This window comes from the organism of the source record quoted next, unplaced genomic scaffold, assembly GCF_019419815.1.
Source record: "Pyrus x bretschneideri cultivar Hongxiangsu unplaced genomic scaffold, Pyrus_bretschneideri_v1 Contig8, whole genome shotgun sequence".
NCBI classification, from domain to species: Eukaryota; Viridiplantae; Streptophyta; class Magnoliopsida; order Rosales; family Rosaceae; genus Pyrus; species Pyrus x bretschneideri.
The window spans coordinates 8,496,584-8,517,983 of record NW_025999820.1 but is presented as its reverse complement, the minus strand read 5'-3'; the positions used below and the strand labels follow the sequence as shown (position 1 = coordinate 8,517,983).

At 36.6% G+C, this 21,400-nt stretch overlaps 1 protein-coding gene, 1 long non-coding RNA gene and 2 pseudogenes across 6 annotated transcripts; all 4 read right to left on the bottom strand.

Moving 5' to 3' along the window:
- Positions 1-819: 819 nt before the first annotated feature.
- Positions 820-3,815, bottom strand: LOC108868745 (annotated as a pseudogene).
- A 1,027-nt stretch (positions 3,816-4,842) lies between these two features.
- Positions 4,843-7,036, bottom strand: LOC103967804 (thaumatin-like protein 1). The gene is made up of 2 exons (XM_009381118.3): positions 5,930-7,036; positions 4,843-5,157 (listed from the first exon to the last, which is right to left on the bottom strand). The coding sequence occupies exons 1-2, from the start codon at positions 6,685-6,687 to the stop codon at positions 5,016-5,018; spliced, it is 900 nt and encodes a 299-aa protein (XP_009379393.2). The 5' UTR covers positions 6,688-7,036; the 3' UTR covers positions 4,843-5,015.
- Positions 7,037-8,008: 972 nt separating this feature from the next.
- Positions 8,009-14,578, bottom strand: LOC125473079. Of its 5 annotated transcripts, XR_007254997.1 has the most exons (10): positions 14,440-14,578; positions 13,617-13,735; positions 13,188-13,404; positions 13,017-13,094; positions 11,509-12,456; positions 11,281-11,418; positions 10,074-10,133; positions 9,186-9,279; positions 8,456-8,694; positions 8,009-8,212 (listed from the first exon to the last, which is right to left on the bottom strand). It is a non-coding gene; the product is annotated as an uncharacterized LOC125473079 (long non-coding RNA). The 5 variants fall into 5 exon arrangements; XR_007254999.1 differs by lacking the exons at positions 13,617-13,735; positions 14,440-14,578 and having other exon boundaries at positions 8,456-8,776; positions 13,188-13,610; XR_007254996.1 differs by lacking the exons at positions 13,617-13,735; positions 14,440-14,578 and having other exon boundaries at positions 13,188-13,610.
- Positions 14,579-18,327: 3,749 nt separating this feature from the next.
- On the bottom strand, positions 18,328-20,188 carry LOC103967827 (annotated as a pseudogene).
- Positions 20,189-21,400: the final 1,212 nt, after the last annotated feature.

Below are 21,400 nucleotides of genomic sequence, written 5' to 3'. Positions count from 1 at the left end.
ACCCAGATGGGAGTGACAAGTTGCTTAAGTCATTTGCAGCCCCTACCCCCACCCACCATCTCTTAAGCAACAGCAGATATGAACTGACACACATATACCCTATTACAATCTGTTTGTCAAATCCTAATGCTAAATGTGATTTAAAACTTCAAATCCAATGTCCACTTAACACAAAAAACAACAATCAAAACCCAAGCTTATGCTATAATACAACCTAAACCCAAATCAAGACAGTGTAAATGTGAATTCAGGGCTTTGTGGAGCAAACACAACAGTAGGTTTCAAGTTAATGCAGCACCAGGGCGGCAGCTATACTATATGTAACAATCGATTTTGACAAAGATTATCACAAGTTCACTAATCAAGCACAATCAGAACAATACGCTTACAAATCCTATCCCTTGTTAACTAATAACACAAAAGCAAGTGGTTCATCTCCTTTTCTCCAAATGATCGAACACCTCAAACTTTTTCTAGACTACACATGATCTCGATCTCTCAACATCAACAAGATGTAACAATTAGCAAATTTAAACAGGATCCCGATAAGCAATGCAGTATCAACAACAATGACAAAAGCAAGTGGCAATACCTAGCTGCAAACAAGATGATAATCAACTCTATTGCCTAAAGTTGATGACAATTGAAGACATTCAATTCAACTTCCGCCAAACCGAAAATAATAGAACACGGTCAAACCACCACATCAATGCATTAGAGATACCATAAATTCACACTTGACAAGAAAATCAAGAGCATGTAGCCGTGTACTGCCACAACAGTTGAAAATATCTAATTCAACTTCCAACAAAAAGAACATCATCAAACCACACACATTGTTCGATTATCGAAAGTAGAGACCAAGGTTAACACTTGAAATACAAGGCTTCCAATTTAATAGCTCCGAGAGTCATCGATAACAAGGATTAATATGAAAAGGGCACCTAGTTCTATAGCCGAACCGCCACATATACGTATGTAAAAGGGGAAAACTTGTTCGCCAAACGACAACACTTAATCATCCATCAGAGAAATTAAAACCCTCTTGCAACAACCACCATATGTATATCCCACCAGAACGCAAAATTACGAGACCAAATTACCAAAAGACTAATGCTTTAGCAAAAAAAGATTAAAGATTCTTGAAGAGAATATTTACTATTACTCGCTCTCTTCTCTTTTATTTTCTTCAAGCCCTGGCATTAGGAGGATTAGAACACTCCATATCGTCCTTGAGCTCGGCAGGGCACCTACGGTTGAGGTCCGTAACGCACCCGGTGGACGGGCACGCACCGGTTCCCCCACTCCCCTCAACGATCATTGGTAAGTTATAACCGTCAACGAGGCTAACGTCATAGAAGTCTTGAGAACCCGAGCCAAGTGTGAACTCGGCTAAGGTGGCCGGTGGTGCGGCTCCAGCACCGTTGCACTCGAGCTCGCCCGAGGCGCAGTCTCCGGTCGAACAAGAATCGCGACCTGAACCGTCAAAGCTGCAGCCAGTTCGGCCCCAGAAGCGACCGGACCAGCCGGTCGGGGCTTGGAAAACGCGGGAACTGCCTTTGGGAAGCTCGAAGCCGGTGCTGTCGAGCTTGTCGCTGGCGGTGCTGGCTAGAATTCGCGGCCGTACTGTAAGGTCACTTGTTTGTGAACGTGAATGTGGCCCCTAACACCCCTAAAAAACAGAGAAAAATGTGTAAATTAGTGATAATTCAAATTGAAATGTGAAAATGGAAGAACAACCCAGGTGGTAAAATTGCTCGAATTATTGAAATTTTGTGTCTTTTTTACCTTTGGTAATGATTAGAAGAATGACGGTGAAGTGGTAAGAAATTGGATTAAATCTTGAATGGCACAGAATGTTGGGTTTTTTTTCTCACACAGAAACAGAGTCTGCAAATGGCATATGCTGTGTGAGAAAATGAAGCGAGGCTGGAGGAGGAGGAGGAGGAGGAGGAGGAGGTGGTGGTGGTCAGTGAAGCCAGAAATTTAACTAAGGGGGCATCTTAAAAAATTTGAGCATTAATTACAAAATGCCTAATTTTATTACTCTATTGTCTAATTTTGTCTTTAATTATTGACAATCTAATGCTTATTTGTACTAATTAACCAAATACATACAACTCAACAAAGTTTAAACATTAATGCGTGAGAAAAATATATAAGATGAAGAGGCATTTAAAAATTAAAAATGAATTTTCACTATTTTAGTATGATTAATTGAATAATCTGTAAAGCAAAAAAAAAATAGAAATGATTAATTGAATCATCTGGAATTTATCTAGATAAAGATGAGAGGGGTGCCCCACTGGGCCTTACCTCCCTCCGTCCCTGATGGTGGTGGGGGTGGGTGGTAGAGGGAGTGGTGGGAGGATCTGAATGATCAACTGAGAGTCTATTTATAAGGAATTATTGCACAAAAATGTGAGTGTCAGCTATCACCGACTTACTATCACGGGAAGAATTTTTTTTTAATTTCTAATAGGCACCCAAATTTTTGTATTAAATTTGTTCATTAAATGGATTCGATGGGTCACTAATTTAATGCATAAATTTAATTTTCGTCTGAATTTAATTTTAATAGTAAGAAGTTGATCCAATGAGACTTGAGGTTAGCGTTGTGAAATGACTAAAAAATATCTAAGTTGTCGCAGTAAAGATGTCTTTTTATCTAGAAAATAGTTGAAACTTGCACTGAATCAACTTCAATTGAAAAATCTTGCACTGAATGACACCGATGCAGTATCGGCCAATACTTTATAGTATTTTGAGATATATAATGTTTAGAATTCGATTGGTGATGATTTTATTTTAATTTTGGTTGGAGTTTTTTTTGTTAGAGAGAAAAAAAAATTGTATGAGAAAAATGAGACGGGAAAGTGAAAGAAATATGTACATAATGGTGCTTATAAAATGAACTCTAAAAGTAATTCAAAGTGATATTCTTGTTCAATTTGTTTCGTGCTAAATAGTCATTTCACTCCTCCCACCGGTCACTCCCTCTCTCTTCCTCCGTGTTTTTATTTTTGCCATTTCTCTATAATTAACATGCACGTTCTTGTTTTACTAATTTGATCATCGGAGTACTTTGTACCGAAACAACTACAGCATCACAATTTTCGATTCGATTTATTTCTTACAGTTGAGATCATAACTGACTTATCCAGCTGAAAAAGTCTATATATTTTGAGGTCTATAACTTTGTCTGCAACATGAGAGAGGAAAGAAGTTAATTGGGAATTTGGGAGTGACCGATCAAGTCCAACTTACCACCCCTACCCCTACCTTACCAAATATTCCCAACATAACTACGTTAACCCATCACGATTCACCTGTGTCCCCCAAATCCACTTCTTCTGCACCATTTGACGTCACCTCACACTTAGGTCAACCCAACTCATCTCCATCCATCCTCTTCAGGACATTTTTCATTGTGACGGGAATACAAATGGTACAACACATGTTTGAATAGAAATAATGGAAAATTTTATTTTTTAAGTTATTAACTTTTTAGCACACATATCATATCATTTGTATAGTGACACGTGATGTACCACCCTATGTACCAGTCACACTGAAAAATCTCTCATCCTCTTCAGAGCCCTCACTTCAACCCACACACTCTATACCACCTCCACGTCAGTCACTTCATCCCAAACACCCTCCAGCATGGCATAGCGACTACCACATGTCCAACCAAGCTAATCATTTTGCCTCGATGCTTTGTTCTTCAGGTACTCGATATCCCCTTTCTCATTCTCTTTCTTACTCTCGCTTTTCTTCTGCCTATTGTGCTTTTCTAGGAAACATTGTTGCATGTTTTAATCAGCAATTCAAAGTGAAACAATGACATGACCACATTTTATTCAGACTTTCATGATGCTGACCAAAACATACATCTAGCAGCAAAAGAATTACATTTCCAGATACTAATTCTTTCTGCTTTCTACTATATATAATTATTTACATCTCAATCTAAAATCCGAAAATGACAATAATTAAGAAAAAAGAAATGGAAAACCCTTTGTGCTTGGCAGCAAAGGCAACGCCCCTGATTTGTCCTTTTGAAATCAGACGACATGGATCACAATGTGTTTGTGTTTGTATGTATCACCAAAATTGCATACATGAAGCCATAGCTTTGTTACGGCGCCGTTTAACACCCACATGCAAAGTTGTATGTTAAGAATTATCTTTGTAATATTTACTTTCCTGATTTAGTCTTGATCAAATCTCATCAAAGGTGGATCATGAATTCCTAGCCTTAGAAATAGGTGTAATTGAATGTTGTATTTGTATATATACAGAGTAGTCTGAGTAGGTGCCCCGCCTAGGGCCCACACTTCGGAGGGCCCCCAAATATATATATATATATATATATATATTATATATAGAAAAATGTTATTGACACTCCAAAAATCTCATCATACACTATTTACAATTGTTTTTTTTTGTTCACTTGTCAAGTGTCTATATTGCAATTATAAAATTCGAACTTGTGGATGCACTTAACAAGGTTGGTTACTTTTGCTTCCTAACTAGTTTTGGTTCAAGATAATTCAAAGTTTCAATGTTGAATTTTACCGTATTTTTTATGCACCTTGTTTTGTGTTGTGTTATCTGTATCAAATTTTTGTGTTGGGTAGTGGATGAAATTTGAATTTTAGTTTGTTTCTCTGTCAATTTGTTGTTTACATAATATTGAGTTGATTGTGGGATTGTGATTTCTTGATTGAAAAGCAGTTGGTTATCATGTCTCCTATTAGAAATAGTAAGCCCACTAACAGAAACAAAAAATATCTCTCTAGATCTCTAAAAAGAAGAAATAAGACAAATGAAGAAGCATTAATAAAATCTCAGGTTGGATCTCTTAGTAAGTTTTTTAAGAAACAAGATGATAGTTCAGTGAACGAAGAACAAGGAAATCATGACAATAAAACAAATTGGGTGAGAGTAATTAGAAAATCATTCACCCAATTATCTATTATTAGTCAAATCTATTTTTAGCGTGAAATCTGCTACATAGATTCAAAATCGCGGCAGCCCAGCCAAGCCGCCGCCATAATAGTGACGGCGAAAACGACGATGTTGGGCGTTGTAGAACGTAAACTAGCTGAGACACCGACTGTACCAGCGACCGTCCCATTCGATGACTTCACGCTGCAAAGTGCAAAACCCACCGTCAATATTTCACTCAAAAATCAGAAATACATTTTTTAAAACTATATAATAAATTAAAATATGTAATTAAATAATTAGAAAAGTGTTACACGTTGTGCCAGTAGCCTGCAATCACAAATGCATGGATGGCGATACATGTCAATTGTTAAACAATAACGTGCCAGCCATGTCTTATTTATTTGACTATTCAAAAGTGGTCGAACCTATAATATGCACGTTTTAATTTTTTTTTATTAATTTATTAATTTTATTTAATATTCTTCAAACTTAAGAGACTTAATTAATGTACCTAAATATTAATATTAAAATTTATGCATCAAAAAGTATTATAATAAATTAATGTACCTAAATATGTGTACCGAAATATATATACTTAAATTTATTTACCGAAATGTATTATAGTGAATTAGTGTACTTAATGTTTGTATCAAAATGTATGTACCGAAATGTGTATATCTAATTGTATGCACCGAAATGTATTATAATAAATTTAATACCTAAATGTAGAAGACAAAGTATATCAAAATATATTGTATAACAAAAATTAATTTATCTAAATATTTTCAACAAAATATATTACAATCAATGAAATAAAATTAATACATTAAACTTAGGAAGAAAAGAGAAGTAATTAAAACATAAAGAATAATAATAACAATAAATAAAATGATTAATGCATAAAACACTAAAATTAGATTTTGATCTTAGTCGTGATTTTAGTCTAAAAATGATCAATAGTGAAAATGGTTACCTGATCGAAGGAGCAGGGCAGAAGGTGATGATGTAATTGGCGGAAGCACAGGTGATGGTGCCGGTGCCGTCGTCATACGCATAACTGTAAGCCTTCGGGCACCCAGTTTTAAAAAATTGCGAATAGGAACTCGGCATGCATGTGTCCGGCGTAGCGTAGGGCCCGCTACAGCAGTACTGGGGCTCCCCAAACGTCTCGCATGCGCTTTTACACGCCACTCCCTCGCCACTAGCCGTCACCTTCAGCTCCGAGGGGCACCCGTTGTTCAAGTCCACAACGCACCCGGTGGTCGTGCAGTTCCCTCCGGTCCCGCCCTCGGCCACCACCAACATGGGAAGGTTATACCCATCGACCAAGCTCACGTCGTAGAAATCAAGCCCGCCCGTACCGTTCAGCGTGAACTCTGCGAAAGTAGCCGGCGGCGCGGCTCCACGGCCTGCACATTCGACTGCAGAAGACCCGCAGTCTCCCGTCAAGCAAGAGAAGTTGCCTGTGGTTGAGTCCTGGGAGCAGAGCGTTCGCCCCCATAACCTACCGGACCACGAGGTGGGGACGGAAAACGTGTTGGACTCTCCAGGAGGCAAAGCGAATCCAGTGGTGGCCGGTCGCTGGTCGGTCCCGCCATTAGACAGAATGGCCGGCCATATGGTGGTGGTGCACTTGTTTGCGATGGTGAACGTCGCCGGGTAGCCGACTTTAATGGATTGAAGGAGACAGAGAAGGAAGAGGAAGGATGAAAAAACTTGATGGGAAGCCATTGGAAGTGAGAGTTGGGAGAGTTGGGTGAGTGGCTTCTTCTATTTATAGTGTAGTGGAGGTAACTTGTGCAGAGACGGCACTGTGAACTGAAGATACATAAATAGCCTTTGTTGGCTTCTTAATTCTAAAGTCAATTATTTATATTATTATTATATTGATATACTGTTATGGAAGAATACTTGAGTATGCAAGTGAAATTGCTTATTTTATTGATATTAAATTTAAAAAACTTACAAACTTTTATTATAATTGAGATAATAAATATCTCAATTAATATTAGATAAACTAAAATCTATCCTATTAATATTATCTGATTTTAGATAATATTTAAAATTTACATTAACATAGTAATTAATAGGAATATTAATTATACTAGGAGTATAATTAACAAAACAAGTTTTATAAAAACGCTCTCCAGCTCTAATATTATTATAATAACTAACAGGAACATTCTTATCCAACTCGAATGAATTCGATGCTGTACGACCAGAGGGAATAACAATTGTAGTATCAAATCCTCCAATTAATAGTTCGATTATAAATCGAACGTAATCTGGAACATCAATATCAAGGTGAACCTTTGAATAAATGAAGGAAGTTGGGACGACAAAAGAGTTCATTCCAACAGAGTTGCGGTGGGAACCACAAAAGAAATGTGAGATTTTGATTTGTGTTGGGAACCACAAAAGAGTTATGTTGCACATCGATCTAAAAGTCAACCAAAGTATATTTGAATCTTTGAATAAATGAAGGAAATAATAGGTTCAAATAACATCTAAATTTTCTCATCTACATCATTAATTGCTTATTTTCCAAAATATTTTAACAATCTTTATACGGTTGGCCAATTAACTTTTTAAAGATTGGTTTGAGTACTGAAGCATGTGATCTCACATCCATGGTTGCTCATCTCCATCTATGCAGCAAAAATAGCTATACAACTCCTTGATCAACTTGTATTTTTTTTTTTTTTTCAATTTGTAATAGAGAAATGAAAACACCTGCACATAAGAAGAAAAAAGGAACTTTTAAAATGCAATGAAAGATGATGTGAGAACTTGCTATGAGAAAGTTGTTAGGATAAGGATGAATGAAACCGACTATTTTAAAGTTGAATTTTCTGTCAGTAACAATATAAATTAGAATATAATATTATGTTTTTTCTCCACTCTGCATAGATGGAGACAAGTAATCATGGATGTGAGATCACATACTTTTGAAAAGCTGATTGCATGTAAAAGGAAGGGAGAGCAAATCATGCTAACCACTTCATCTCACCAGCAAACCTTCTATTGTTTTCAATGTTTATAGATTATCGAGCAGTGTAAATTTCGCATCCTTTCATTGAAGCCGGAGGAAATAAACTAATAGTCAAAAACACATAAAACAGAGGGAAAAAGATACCTGGGATAAACTAAATTAACTAATAGTCAAAAACACATAAAAGAGAGTCAAAAACACATTCTTGCCTGCAGTTTTGAGGATGTCTGGGCTTCGTTCATGTTCTTGTGCCAAGGAAATCATCTACCAAATTCAACCACAAATGAGGGTAAGATTCTATTACAATTCTCAATAGCTAATAAAACATACACTAATCAAGAAATATATCCCAAAAATCATGCACAACCCTGCATTGCAGTAACGAACTCCGACATCACAGCAGTAATCCGAAACTCGAATTTCTCAAATTCTCAATATTTTCTACTCAAATGAGCTTCAGCTAACCCTTTTTCAAAACACTGAAAATAACAGATCGAAGGTACTTACTCGTCATAGGGTTTATGCAGGCCCATATTCAACCATTAGAGAAAAGGCAGCGGCCAGGGAGTTCTAGAGAGAGAAAGTGGTTTAAAGGAGAAGAGAGATGAAATTTTAGAGAGAGAACTCGAGAAGTCTGCACAGGAAAGAAACGGAAAGGTTCACCGGAATCTTCAAGAGAGCGAGGTCGAGAAATCTGAGAGAGAACACGCGTCCACCATCAGCAACTCACGTCCACCATCACCTCACTAAAACAGGGTTAAAAATGGAATCACACTGTAGAATAAACAGTGACCGCAGAAACAAAGAAGGGGTAAAAACGGCATGACCCTGTCGAATGAACAGTGTTTTAGGCAATTTTCTCTTCTTGTATATGCTAGCACTGATGCCTGAGCGAAATATATCACTAATACAAAACAGAGGTCTCCTATGCTGCGGGTTTCAAAACTATATAGAAAACAGAGGTCTCCTATGCTGTGAGTTTCAAAACTATATAGAACATGTAGGATTTGTAAATATATATATGATAGCGATACTATTTCCATACATGTGGAATGTAGGAAGGAAATCACAGTCCTTTTGTTCTGAATCAAGATCACTAATTCCAAAAATACAATTTCAAGAACCATTTTCGTACAATTGAACATCAAGAAGACCACTAATTCTGAAATACAGATTAAATTTCTCTCCATGTTAAAAAGCATGTAAGCAGAGAGACAAAGGATGTGGTTTCTATTACCAGTAGGATTAGCTCGTAAAGACTTGTCCACTGTGTTCTGAATATTGGTCTCCACTGTAACCATCTTTAGAGAACTTTTCTGTAGATAATTCAACTGTAAAAAGAAAACCATGTTAGAATGCGTTTCTATTCATAACACATTCAATACTTTTTAGTGGACTATGATCGGATTTTAATGTTGTGTGTCAATATATAAAATAGAACAAAGCCACTAACAATCTGAAAATATCATATAATTGATAGCGGTATGTACTTTTGGTAGATACTTTGTAATCAGAATGCAAAATATTGGGGTGTCCAAGTTCCCGCAAGAGTGTGTTATCCTTAGCAGAAAGCATACATTTTGATATTTCGTAATTACCCAGATGAAATCATGGCTAATGCCAAACACATCTGTCATGAAAAAATAAAAAAAATTCTTAAATACAAAGATTCATCATTATAGCCTAAATTAACATCTCATTATCATATAGGAACAGACAAAGGTACTCAAACTCAAAAAGTGTACCACATGTTGACATCCGACAAACCAATCACAACAAAAGATGCATAAAAGGGTCTTGAGTTTTGCCGAACACACCACAATTGCAGATAATTATAACCCAAATTCTATATTCAAAAGTAGGTGTTAATCAAATTATTACGTCAGCAAAACTGAAGGAAAAAATTTGTTAAAAAAAAAAAAAAGAAACACATATTGCTCATCACAGTTTTGGAAAAAATAAATGTTAAAATAAAGATTCCAATTATGGATGTTAAATGCTTCTGCAAAATGGGATTTTTAGAATGATTTTCTGCTTGCTCAGGTTGTGGTGATACAGTGCTTAGGAATTCATGCTTGGTCCAAGACAGTGAAGATGCTTTACCCAAATGAAGGAATAGACTTACCATCACAGGAAACTCATGCCTCCTCTCTACAAAGCTTTGCTGGCTCTCTGTTTTTCTCACCTGCAATTTAGACCCAATGCGCAGAGGCATTTCACCCATAAAATTCTAAATCCATAAACATCTAAAAACAGAGAACAAAAAACCGAGAAAACCGTGTGTGCAGGCGTGCATGTTTCTCTGGTACATTTTATCAGACAGGTGATGGGCACTGAACAAAAGATACATATGAATGTAAATGTTGTTTGTAAACTCAAATGGAGCGCGTAAAATTACACTCTAACATGGTTTGGCAATTTCATTTCATTAAGTGATTTCAAATTCAATAATCAGAACATGATAGAAGAAATACAAAAAATTACAGTTGGAAGTCACACATCAGTTAAAGAGTTGAAAAATAAGCGAGCTTGCTTTGGGAACTATATTTACACCTACAAAATAATAAATATAGCAAGCTAGCACTTATGAAATAATCGAAAAAGGCAAAATTCGTTTTCAATTCTTCCTGATATTAAACCTAAATATAAAAATCGATCCGCTTTAAACCCAGAAATTCGAAACCCCTCACCAAAAAAGTACCACAACTCTGAAAATTTTAACCCTTAGAGTTCACACCTGTTATAAAAACTGAAAGAGAAAAAAAACCATAAGTTCTATAAAAAAAACCCAAACCCATAAAAGAGCAGAAAACAACATTCTCCATATACATGAAAAATGAAGAACTGATTGATTCCCACGTATTCAACTTTCATAATACACAAAAATTACAAATTTGGTTCCACAAAATCCCAAAAGGGAGAAGCAAAAAGAGAAACTAAAATGTGAAGATGAGGGTCTGCAGCCCTGATTTTCATATCCACAAACGTAGAAATTCTTATATTTTCGAAAGTATGCGGAACCCAACACAAAAACTAAATAAAACCTTAAATAATACATTAATCATCTGTGTTTTGCTTTGCAAACAGCAAGGGGATAGGAACTAAAATAAATTCCCTGACCAACAACCTCTCAATAACCAAGCTTGAAAGCATAAAAACAAACCCTTCAATCTTTGTATGCAAAATTAATACCATGCATTTCCACAATTAAGAATCAAATTTCATAAAAAAAATATACAAAATTTACAGAATTTCACCCAAACATAAAGAGAATAGTACTGTTAGATGCTGATAAGAAAAAAAACCAAGGAAGAATGGAAGATGGGTTTTACCTGAGGACTTGAGCTTGAATCCAATCAAAAGAGAGAAGCTTACCCCCGGACTGAAGCTCAAAGGGCCTGCTTTTGACACGCATGAGGTGCCTGGTGGTAGATGTGGTTCTACTGCTAGAGAGTTGGAGAAGGTTGGTTCTGGTTTTTGGTTGAGAGAAACAAACATGAATAAAAAAAGAAGCAGTGGATGATTAACTTTAAAAACAACTAAAATCAAACATGTAATACCTGAATTTATCTCCTGCGAGTATAGGCATGTAAAGAGAAACCAATTGTACCGATAACAAATTACTCGCTCCACAAACTGAATATAAAACTACTATGCAAGTTCCAATCTTGTGCAATGTTATCAAACTTTTTTTACCCTGGACTGGTTCAAATCTCAGTATCCCACTGCAAAAATTGAAAATGTTTTTCTGAAAACATTACAAAAGATATTTTAAGACTTGGCCTCTGACTTGTGAAGTACCTAAAAGTACAATTTGTTTTATAACTTTCATTAGAGAAAAAACTCAAACTCCTTTAATCCAATCATAATTACACATTGCAAGCATTTGATTCATATCATTAATTAGCATTAATCATAACCCGATCATGATTCATCGTATCCCAACATCAAAATGAAATGAAATTCTACTATAATAACATTAACAACAGTTAACTTTTGAATCTACAAACACATTTTCTAGTATCATGTCCCATGTTTCTTGATCATTGCAAATTTGCAACTACCAAAATCCAGAGGACCTCTCAAGCTTCTGCATCACCATATGTGCACCACAAAAACATGTAAACTAAACAATTAATCACAATAAACGTTACATTCTCAGTAGAAGTGCACCATATGGTAATAGATGATCTTTCAAATTTGGAATGCAAGTTTGTAAACAATAATATCGTAGGCAATCATTACATAGTGTCCACAATATTAGGAATAAATGTGCACGCAGATGTTTGTTAATGTATCTCTAAGTAGATGGTTAATTTAGCTCAAGACTACTTTATCAATTTGCCACTGAACTTTATGATCACTGTCACTCAAACTATTTTAATTAGCCAATTTACTCCCTCTCCGTTAAATTTCTACACATTCCAACCATGTCAGTGATAAAATGTTGCAGTAGCTCCAATTATTGCAGTAGCTCCAATTACCTGTGCACAATGCCCTAAAATTTTCTGCAGAGAAAAGAGTCAGTGTTAGACATTTGGCATGAGATAATGAAGAAGTGTAAAGAAGAAAGCTATTCTGCAGATCCATAAAATAGCACGGTCAAAACCAGCAAGATTGCTAAAGTTATCTGAGTTGAGTGTAATTTTACATGTAAAGTGAGTGTAATTTTAAGTTGGTGATTAGCAATAGCATGCACTGATACAAACAAAAACTTGAATTCCAATGTCATGATGATTATTCTAAATCTAATGAGTAGTTTTCAATTAAAAAAATCTAGTAAGTAATAACAAATTATACGAACAAAAATATGCAATTGTGATTTATACTGCAAAATTTGATAAAAATAAGATGATGATTAATCCAGCTGGTTTCTTCACTCCTATTACATAAGACAAAAATACCTACATCAATACTACATAAGTTCTATAGTTCCTATGAAAAACTTGTATTTAAGCTACCTACTCTTTTCAAATTGAATTTGGTGTATGAAAAATGAGAAATTCAAAAACTTTGCTCCAGAAATTAAAAAAAATAAAAAAATAAAAAAATAAGCCCAAACACTTACTATGTATTAGCATTTTAATTCTAATTGGCACGTCAAGCTCCCTAGCTTTTCATGCATCATGATCATACTCATAATGCCCTGACCATTAAACCAAAATCATTACTTTGACAAATAAATATAACCAACAACAAAAACAACTAAAATTTTCAAATGGATTATGTCAAAAATTACCAGCCGAGTTACTGAACACCAGGATATTGAGTCGGAAAACTGATTTGCACTGCTCCAACGAAGACTCAAAAAGGCCCAAAGAGTCAAGGAATAAGGTGCAGTGATAGTATTATCCTTATCGAATACAATTATGGAACACAAATGTATGTGCTGCACTTGACAGGCATTGTAAACTTGTGAAGCATAGCTTTGCAGGATACATTTTTAGAAGTCGAGCCTATGCATATGAACGTAAAACGTTAAATACATTTTTCCACCAGTGTCTTAAGCAAATTTTAGATACAAGTTGAGATCTCTATAATTGAGAAAGGCTTGGAGCTTGTGAAAGTCACATTTTCCATTGATTGAATATCATAAAAAACAATTTTATTCAATTAACCAAGAAGGAAAAACAATCAATAACAGATATTATACATATTATAGAGTGACCTGTGCTGATAGGGTGGTTGCCTTGATCCGAAACGTCTGCACCTTCCTCTCCAGCTCATCCGTATACCTCACCTTCCTCTCCTCCTACCTCGCAGCCAATTGCCTATTTAGCTAAAATCCTACAAAACCAAAAAGTACAAAAAACATCAATTTTTCATTCAATTGAATAACATCCACAAAATAACCCAAAATTCAACACACACAAGTAGAAATAAAAATTAAGAAACCCTTCCCAACAATTGAAAAGAGTAGGTTTTATGTTCAGAAGTCAAGCCTACAAAGATAAGCATGTTCATTAACTTCATTAACATCCTCCATTTAAGACAACGCTATCAAAAGCACCAATCCTGCCCACCGTTGAAACAATTTCAACAAACCCAAATCAAACTAACCAAATTTTAGCCAACAACTGATCAAAATAACGTCGCACAAACCCCAAAAGTTGCACCAATCCACACATAAGTGTAAACTTGTACGGCAATTACTACAATCTGAATCAAAATTCCACTGTTTAACACACAGTGCTTTGGAACTGTATAAATAATATAAAATCAGAAAAAGTCCTAATCTTTTTTTAAACTCACAAAATTTAAGCAAAATGTAATCCCTAACAAAGATTTTGGAGAATGGAAAGGTCAATTCCACCCAATTTAAATTACGATAATTACAAAATAACTCAAATGCAGGCAATTTGATCGAAATTTGCAGAGCAAAAAACCCTAAAAACAACGGAAAGAAAAACTCAATATAAATTGAAGAACAAAAATCACTAATCACATAACCAAAATTAATGAAAAAAAAAATACCAATATGCATGAAATACCGAAATAAATAATCAGTGAGGGAGAAGAAATTGATCCCATGTTGGAGCTTTTTCGTTCCAATCTAAATCGAGCAGGAAGGAAGAAGTTGAGGAGGAAAGACCGATGTAAACACGAAAAATTCCTGAAACAAGAGACAAGAATACGTGTACAAAATATATTTTTGTATTAATGATTTTGGGGTTACAATCTCTTTGTAATTTGATCCTCTGATTCTATCTTCGTAGGGTGTAGGTTTGTGGATGAGTTGTTGATCCAAAGGGCCGTCGGGGCTTGATCTAAGGATGAACAGTTGATGAATGGATCTTCAAGGGGCGTTGGACTTGATCTTAGGATGAATGGATGTGTGGATTTGTTGAGGTTGTTGATCCAAAGGGCCGTTGGGGCTTGATCTTAGGATGAACGGATGATGAATGATGAACACTTTCCTCAAGGGCCGTCGGGGCTTGATCTTGAGTTGGTGGAAGTTCTTCAAGGGCCGTTGGGGCTTGATCTTGAAGGATGAACGGATGAGCGGATCTTCAAGGGCTTTTGGGCTTAATCTTGAAGAACGATTGGATGTGTGGATTTGTTGAGGTTGTTGATCCAAAGGGCCGTTGGGGCTTGATCTTAGGATGAACGGATGATGAATGATGAACACTTTCCTCAAGGGCCGTCGGGGCTTGATCTTGAGTTGGTGGAAGTTCTTCAAGGGCCGTTGGGGCTTGATCTTGAAGGATGAACGGATGAGCGGATCTTCAAGGGCTTTTGGGCTTAATCTTGAAGAACGATTGGATGTGTGGATTTGTTGAGGTTGTTGATCCAAAGGGCCATTGGGGCTTGATCTTAGGATGAACGGATGATGAACGATGAACGAAGAGTACTTTCTTGATCCTTCGGGATTTGCTTGAGAGCTTTAGAGTTTCAAGGCTTCTTCCTTTCTTCCTTCTTTTTTTTCTTTCTTCCTTCCTTCTTTTTTTCTTTCTTCCTTCCTTCCAAAATGAATGCCTTGGCCTCCTATTTATAGAATTCCAAAACTTGATTTTTGGATTTAAATAATCAGATGAAATAAATCATTTCTGCCAGGTATTGACACGTGTCATATTTGATGACTTTTCCAATTTATTTCGATTTTTCGTTGAATCACACGCTACATGTAAAATTTATGTGACACGTGAACGTTGAAATTTTAATTATTGGTCAACATTCATTTCACCGAAATTTTGATGTCTACAACCGAACCTTGAGAACTTGATCTTCTGGGTAGCGAATCAAGGAGCAGAAGTGGGCTTGAGGGGAGTGAATTAAACTTACGAACCCAAAATCACAAAAACATCCAAATTAAAACATAGGACCAGATATTGTTAGGCACCAAACAAAAAATTACAAATCCAAAACTTCAAAAATAAAAAATAAAATTAGAAACAAATTAAGCGGGATGTATTCAATCGAGATTTTGAGTGATTTTGATTCTTTTAATAAGTCTAGGGTATTCAATTAGGATTTTATGTGATTCTCTTAAATTGAAGATGTATTCAATTAAAATTTTAAAATAGATTATTAAAATTCTTAGAAATCTGAATGTATTCAATTAAGATTATAAAGAAATTTATAACATTTCAGGTGTATTCAATTAGATATTGATTTTAAAAAATTTGAGAAAGTTGAGGAATTATAGGGAGTTGGAGAGATTTCCTAGTGTATTTTAAGTATCCATAAATCTCACCTCTCCCCATGAAATTTCGAGAGAATTGAATCAAAATTTTATATGAAATCTCTCCAAATCAATTAAAAACCATAAAAATACATGGATTTATAAATCATTTAAAATCTCTCAAAATTCTCAATTAAATACACCCCTTAAAACATGGGATTGTTGAAGTTGTACCTTGGAAAGGATAGACGCATAAAAGAGGCAACATTCTAAGGGAATTGTTATTAGCATTTCTATACTTCAAATTTTCTATATTTGGAAAGAAAAATACACTTCTGAGGGGTGTAAAATGAGATTTTTGAAGTGTCAATAACACTTCTCTATTCTAAAAGTTTTGGGGCAACGATTGTGGGATCGGGATCGAACGGTCGAAACCAACTTTATAGGTTTTGAGAAAACGTTGAGGAAGCTAGGTTTCAAGGGATCGGCACCTCCTCTGAAGATGGTGGCTGCAAACAAAATCCCCAACATACAAAAACAGGGTCTCCTTCATCGGTATTTTGTGAGAGAAAAAACTCGGGATTTGAGAGCGAGAGTGATAGAAGAAGAGATTTGTGAGACAGAAGTGGAAATCGAAAGAAAAATTGAAAAGATACCATCTAAGCAGAGATTTCAGCGATGATAGACGCGTGGCCAAGATGGACAATATGGTCATTTAGCTGTACCAAGGAGGCTAGGGAACATGAAACAGAGAAGAAACCGAGGGCAATTTCGCTTTTTCACTGTTTATGAACAGTTCCGGAATAAACTGAGTTTTAGTATATATGATATAAGATATAATTTACTGTACAGTGCAGCTTCAATAGGTGACAGTAAAAACTCTTGCATCTATATTTTTCGTCATAAATGTAGATACAAGAGTTTTTACCGTCACCTATTAAAGCTGCACTGTAGAGGAAATTATATCTTATATCATACAATAGGTTCCCGCCACTGTTATCACAGAGCCAAAATACAGATTATATCTTATATCATATAACAACGGTGGAAACCTATTGTATGCATTACCAAAAATAAGAACCAAGCAATGCATACAATAGGTTTCCACCAATGTTATCACGAGCCGAATTAGAGCACCTTCAATGTCGAAATATACAAGAACATGACATCCGCCTGAAGGTTCTCTTCATTTAAGACCATCACAGATTTCCAAATGTTCAGTTAGAAACTATCCCTATTGCCTAACCGATCAACCATCCATACAGCACAAAGAGCAGGGACCGACAGAGAAGTAGGAGAACGATTCATTCCAAGCGTTTAATGTCCAGAGCTAAGTAAAAGGCTTACAGCTACGAGGAAAGTTATACCGTAACCTTGAAACACAGGGCTAAACAGGAAGGAAACAACACAAAGGCAGACAGGGATCAACAAAAGATTTATAGAAGCAACCCTCCAATCTATCCATCAACATTCGAAGGTAAACAATCCACATGAAAGAATTCGCAAGCTTGACAAGTCCTATTAAAGCTTATGCCAGTTTGAAAACTGAGCTCGGGATCTACTAACACTTTGCTGGGAAGCTTTTCTTGGGTAGAACAAAACAGACTCAGATGGGAGTGACAAGCTGCATAAGTCACTTGCAGCCCTACCCCCAGCCACCATCACTTAAGCAACAACAGATATGAACTGACACACACATACCCTATTACAATCTGTTCGTCAAATCCTAATGCTAAATGTGATTTAAAACTTCAAATCCAATGTCCAACTAACACAAAAAACAACAATCAAAACCCAAGCTGATGCTATAATACAACCTAAACCCAAATCAAGACAGTGTAAATGTGAATTCAGGGCTTTGTGGAGCAAACACAACGGTAGGTTTCAAGTGAATGCAGCACCAGGGCGGCAGCTATACTATATGTAACAATCGATTATGACAAAGATTATCACAAGTTCACTAATCAAGCATAATCTCAAATCATATCCCTTATTAACTAATAGCACAAAAGCAAGTGGTTCATCTCCTTTTCTCCTATGATCGGGACACCTCAAAGTTAAACAAGATGTAACAATTAGCAAATTTAAACAGGATCCCGATAAGCAAGCAGTATCAACAACAATGACAAAAGCAAGTGGCAGTACCTAGCTGCAAACAAGATGATAATCAACTCTATTGCCTAAAGTTGATGACAATTGAAGACATTCAATTCAACTTCCGCCAAACCGAAAATTATAAAACACACTCAAACCACCACATCAATGCATTAGAGATACCATAAATTCACATCAAGAGCATATAAACGTATAACGAGTCGGGTGTCAATATACACCTTGTAATGAGAGTAATCAGAAAATCATTCATCCAATTGTCTGTTATTCAAACCCTAGTCAAATCTATTTGTAGTGTGAAATCTGCTACAGAGATTCGAAATAGCGGCAGCCCCGCCAAGCCGCCGCCATAACAGTGACGGCGAAAACAACGATGTTGGGCGTTGTAGTACGTAAACTAGCTGAGACACCGACTGCACCAGGGACTGTCCCATTCGACGACTTCACGCTGCAAAACCCATTGTCAATATTTCACTCAAAAATCCGAAATACATTTTTTAAAACTATATAATAAATTAAAATCTGAAATTAAATAATTAGAAAAGTGTTACATGTTGTGCCAGTTGCCTGCAATCACTAAATATACCGAAATATATGCACCGTAATATATATACTTAATTTTATTTACCGAAATGTATTATAGTGAATTAGTGTACCTAATGTTTATTGTTTGTGTCGAAATGTATATAACGAAATGAATGTACTGAAATATGTGTATCTAATTGTATGCACCAAAATGTATTATAATGAATTTAATATACCTAAATGTAGAAAACAAAGTATATCAAAAAATATTATATAACAAAAATTAATTTATCTAAATGTTTACAACAAAATATATTACAATGAAGGAAATGAAAATGAAAATTATAATGAATAAAATTAATACATTAAAACTAGGAAGAAAAGATAAACAATTAAAACATAAAAATAAAAAAAATTAATAAACATGATGATTAATGTATCAAGGAATTAAAATTAGATTTTAATCTCTGATTTTAGTCTAAAATTCATCAATAGTGAAAATGGTTACCTGATCAAAGGAGCAGGGCAGAAAGTGATGATGTAATTGGCGGAAACACAGGTGCCGGTGCCGGTGCCGGCGTCATACGCATAACTGTAAGCTTTCGGGCACGCATTTTAAAAAAACTGCGAATAGGAACTCGGCATGCATGTGTCCGGCGTCGCGTAGGGCCCGCTACAGCAGTACTGAGGCTCCCCAAACACCTCGCACGCGCTTTTACACGCCACTCCCTCGTCACTCGCCGTCACCTTCAGCTCCGAGGGGCACCCGTTGTTCAAGTCCACAACGCACCCGGTGGTCGTGCAGTTCCCTCCGGTCCCGCCCTCGGCCACCACCAACATGGGAAGGTTATACCCATCGACCAAGCTCACGTTGTAGAAATCAAGCCCGCCCGTACCGTTCAGCGTGAACTTTGCCAGAGTAGCCGGCGGCGCGGCCCCACCGCCAGCACATTCGACTGCAGAAGATCCGCAGTCGCCTGTCAAGCAAGAGAAGTTGCCCGTGGTTGAGTCCCGGGAGCAGAGCGTTCGCCCCCATAACCTACCGGACCACGAGGTGGGGACGGAAAACGTGTTGGACGCTCCAGGAGGCAAAGCGAATCCAGTGGTGGCCGGTCGCTGGTCAATCCCGGCATTAGATAGAATGGCCGGCCATATGGTGGCGGTGCACTTGTTTGCGATGGTGAACGTCGCCGGGTAGCCGACTCGAATGGATTGAAGGAGACAGAGAAGGAAGAGGAAGGATGAAAAAACTTGATGGGAAGCCATTGGGAAATGTTTTTTTTTTTGTTTCAGTAGATCGTGTGGGAGATGGCTGTTCTACAGGGAAGGGGCGAGAGAGTTGGGAGTTCGGAGTCGTGTGGCTTCTTCTGGTACGTGTTTTTTTGCGTCCCTTTATAGTGGAACTTGTGCAGAGACGGCATTGTAATAATCATGTGCGAGGCAAAGGCGGTGATAGGAAGATATGTGACAAGCTGACATAGTTTCGACATTACACGTGTAAGGTGGATATTTAATTTGACCAAACTTACAAAAAAAAAAAGGTATTTTTCATCGGACTTTCCTGATAATCATTGATCTGACATAGTTCCTACCAATTGTTTGCCCTTCTATTTTTATAATCATTGATTTTATATTAAGTTAATTTAATGATTTAGATTTTACCACCTCACACATTTTCATTTTCTTTTCTTTCTTATCGCTTCTGCTGACATACCAAGAAACGTCATTCAATGGCTATCCGGGTGCATCCAGCGGGTCCCACTAAGGCATCTTCCACTGCGAGTAGATATGCGCGTGCTTCCGGTTGTCCCACAGAGAGGTGAGTCAGGTGACACTTCTAAAGCTTTCAATTTTAAAGATTCTAAAGCCACCCCATTCGAAATGATGCTTCTGGGGCTTATGACAAGTGGGAGAGAGAGGTGACAAGAAGCCATGGTTTGTGAATGCAGCAGCAGAAGCAAGGAGGAAGAAAGGAGAGTGAAAATGTGTGAGGTGACAAAATCTGAAACATTAAATTCACTCAACATGAAATCAATAGCTAGAAAAATAGAAGGGATGGAACGGGATGAAAAATAGGAGGGCAGACAATCTTGGTCCGCCTAATAAATAGATAAGCAGAGCTTTCACTGAAATTCTAAAAGAGCTGTGGTGGGAACCACAAAAGAAATGTGAGATTTTGATTTATGGTTGGAACCACAGAAGAGTTGGGACATGCAGGTGTTGATTGGAAGTTTGGAACCATAAAAGAGTTGGGATGACCTTTTCAATTCTGTGCATGTATATTTGTTCAATCATATGTGGTATCATCGTCAACTATTTGACACACTTAGATCATCTCCAACCGAAGGTTCGTTTTAATTCTTCGGTCCTCTAAGATATTAATATTTTAAAAAATAGTACAAAACCATATTAGCCATCATCTCCAACCAAGGGCCAATGGGCCAGATGGCTCATTTTAGCCATGTCACAAAAAATCATCTCCAACCGATGGCCAAATGGCTATAGTATGAATGTGAATAATTGAAATAAAATTAGGTAAGACAGTATGGATTATTGTTCAGTTAGAAACTATCCCTATTTCCTAACCTATCAACTATTCATACAGCACAATGAGCAGGGACCGACAGGGAAGTAGGACAACGATTCACTCCAAGCGTTTAATGTCCAGAGCTAAGTAAAAGGCTTACAGCTAC

Coding starts and splice junctions, on each gene's coding strand:
- LOC103967804 (XM_009381118.3), bottom strand. CDS start 6,687: ATGGCTTCCCATCAAGTTTTTTCATCCTTCCTCTTCCTTCTCTGTCTC. Junction 5,158..5,929: donor TGCCCTGCTCCTTCGATCAG/GTAACCATTTTC, acceptor TGCACTTTGCAG/CGTGAAGTCATCGAATGGGA.